At 37.1% G+C, this 1,082-nt stretch overlaps 1 protein-coding gene across 1 annotated transcript in view; it reads right to left on the reverse strand.

Moving 5' to 3' along the window:
- Positions 1–93: 93 nt before the first annotated feature.
- LOC111491145 (60S ribosomal protein L23a) overlaps positions 94–1,082 on the reverse strand; it is a 2,125-nt gene continuing 1,136 nt past the window's right edge. The window contains exons 3-4 of the mRNA XM_023139955.1: positions 561–924; positions 94–367 (exon numbers count right to left, since the gene is read on the reverse strand). Of these exons, the coding sequence (XP_022995723.1) occupies positions 283–367; positions 561–924 (449 nt within the window). The 3' untranslated portion in view covers positions 94–282. The remainder of the gene's footprint in view (positions 368–560; positions 925–1,082) is intronic.

Consider the following 1,082-nt stretch of genomic DNA (forward strand, 5'->3'; position numbering starts at 1 on the left):
GGACATGCCGATCCCCAAAGACTTGCATACCATAAATTAAGAAACCAAAAAGAAGCTGTGAAGACCAAAATTCAGTAATGGCATAATGGAGTCTGAAGCAAACTAAAAAGAAAATTATCGGAATTAAAAATCCATCATTCCATGTATTCTGAGCAAACGAATACCAATACATACTAAAAAAAAGCTAAATAAAACTTGGGTGGGTCCTACTGCAAAATGCTCTCCAAAATTTAAACATGTAACAATTGCAATGAAAATACTAGCAGCTTCAAGCTCTGCAGTTTATATGATACCAATCTTGTTCGCCACATCCAGAGCATCATAATCTGGAGTTAACCTAACATACGCCTTCTTCGTTCCGTCCGGCCTATGTACCAGGAAGAATGTAGGATCATGCATTAGGGCATCCAATAATTCATCATCATAATGGATCAATAATAGAGAATTGGTACATGGATTGAAGATGGAAGTCAAATGATAAGCACAATCAGGCCCCAACAACCATTAGATTATAGCTGATGATGAACACTTTAAAATAGAAATTTATGAACAATGTATACCTGATTAAAGTGTTCACTTTCTTGGTCTGAATGTCATACATCTTCTTCACGGCATCCTTAATCTTTTTCTTGTCGGCACGAATGTCAACAATAAAAACAAGGGTGTTATTATCCTCAATTTTCTTCATTGCAGATTCTGTGGTCAGTGGATATTTGAGAATTTGATACTGGTCCAACTTGTTCCTTGGAGTTGCACTGATCCTGGGATACTTAGGATTCCTATCCTTCTTCAATGTCTTTGGCCTATGGAATGTGACTGATGTTCTAATCTTCTTAGCCTTCTTCTTGAATGTTGGACCAGACTTCACTGCCTTGGCAGTCTTCAAGGCTTGAGCCTTGGGATCAGCCTTTTTGCTACTGTCAGCTGCAAAAGATTGAGATAAAATCCCTTAAATTAAGGACAGAAACAGAGCATCCAAAGCTCAAAATTACCCAGCGCTGTTTATTAAGCTCAGATTCCACGAGTACATTCAATACACATCAAGCACATGAAAAAAAAAAAAAAAAAAAATAACTCCTAAA

This window comes from Cucurbita maxima, unplaced genomic scaffold (assembly GCF_002738345.1).
Source record: "Cucurbita maxima cultivar Rimu unplaced genomic scaffold, Cmax_1.0 Cma_Scf00001, whole genome shotgun sequence".
Lineage (NCBI taxonomy): Eukaryota > Viridiplantae > Streptophyta > Magnoliopsida > Cucurbitales > Cucurbitaceae > Cucurbita > Cucurbita maxima.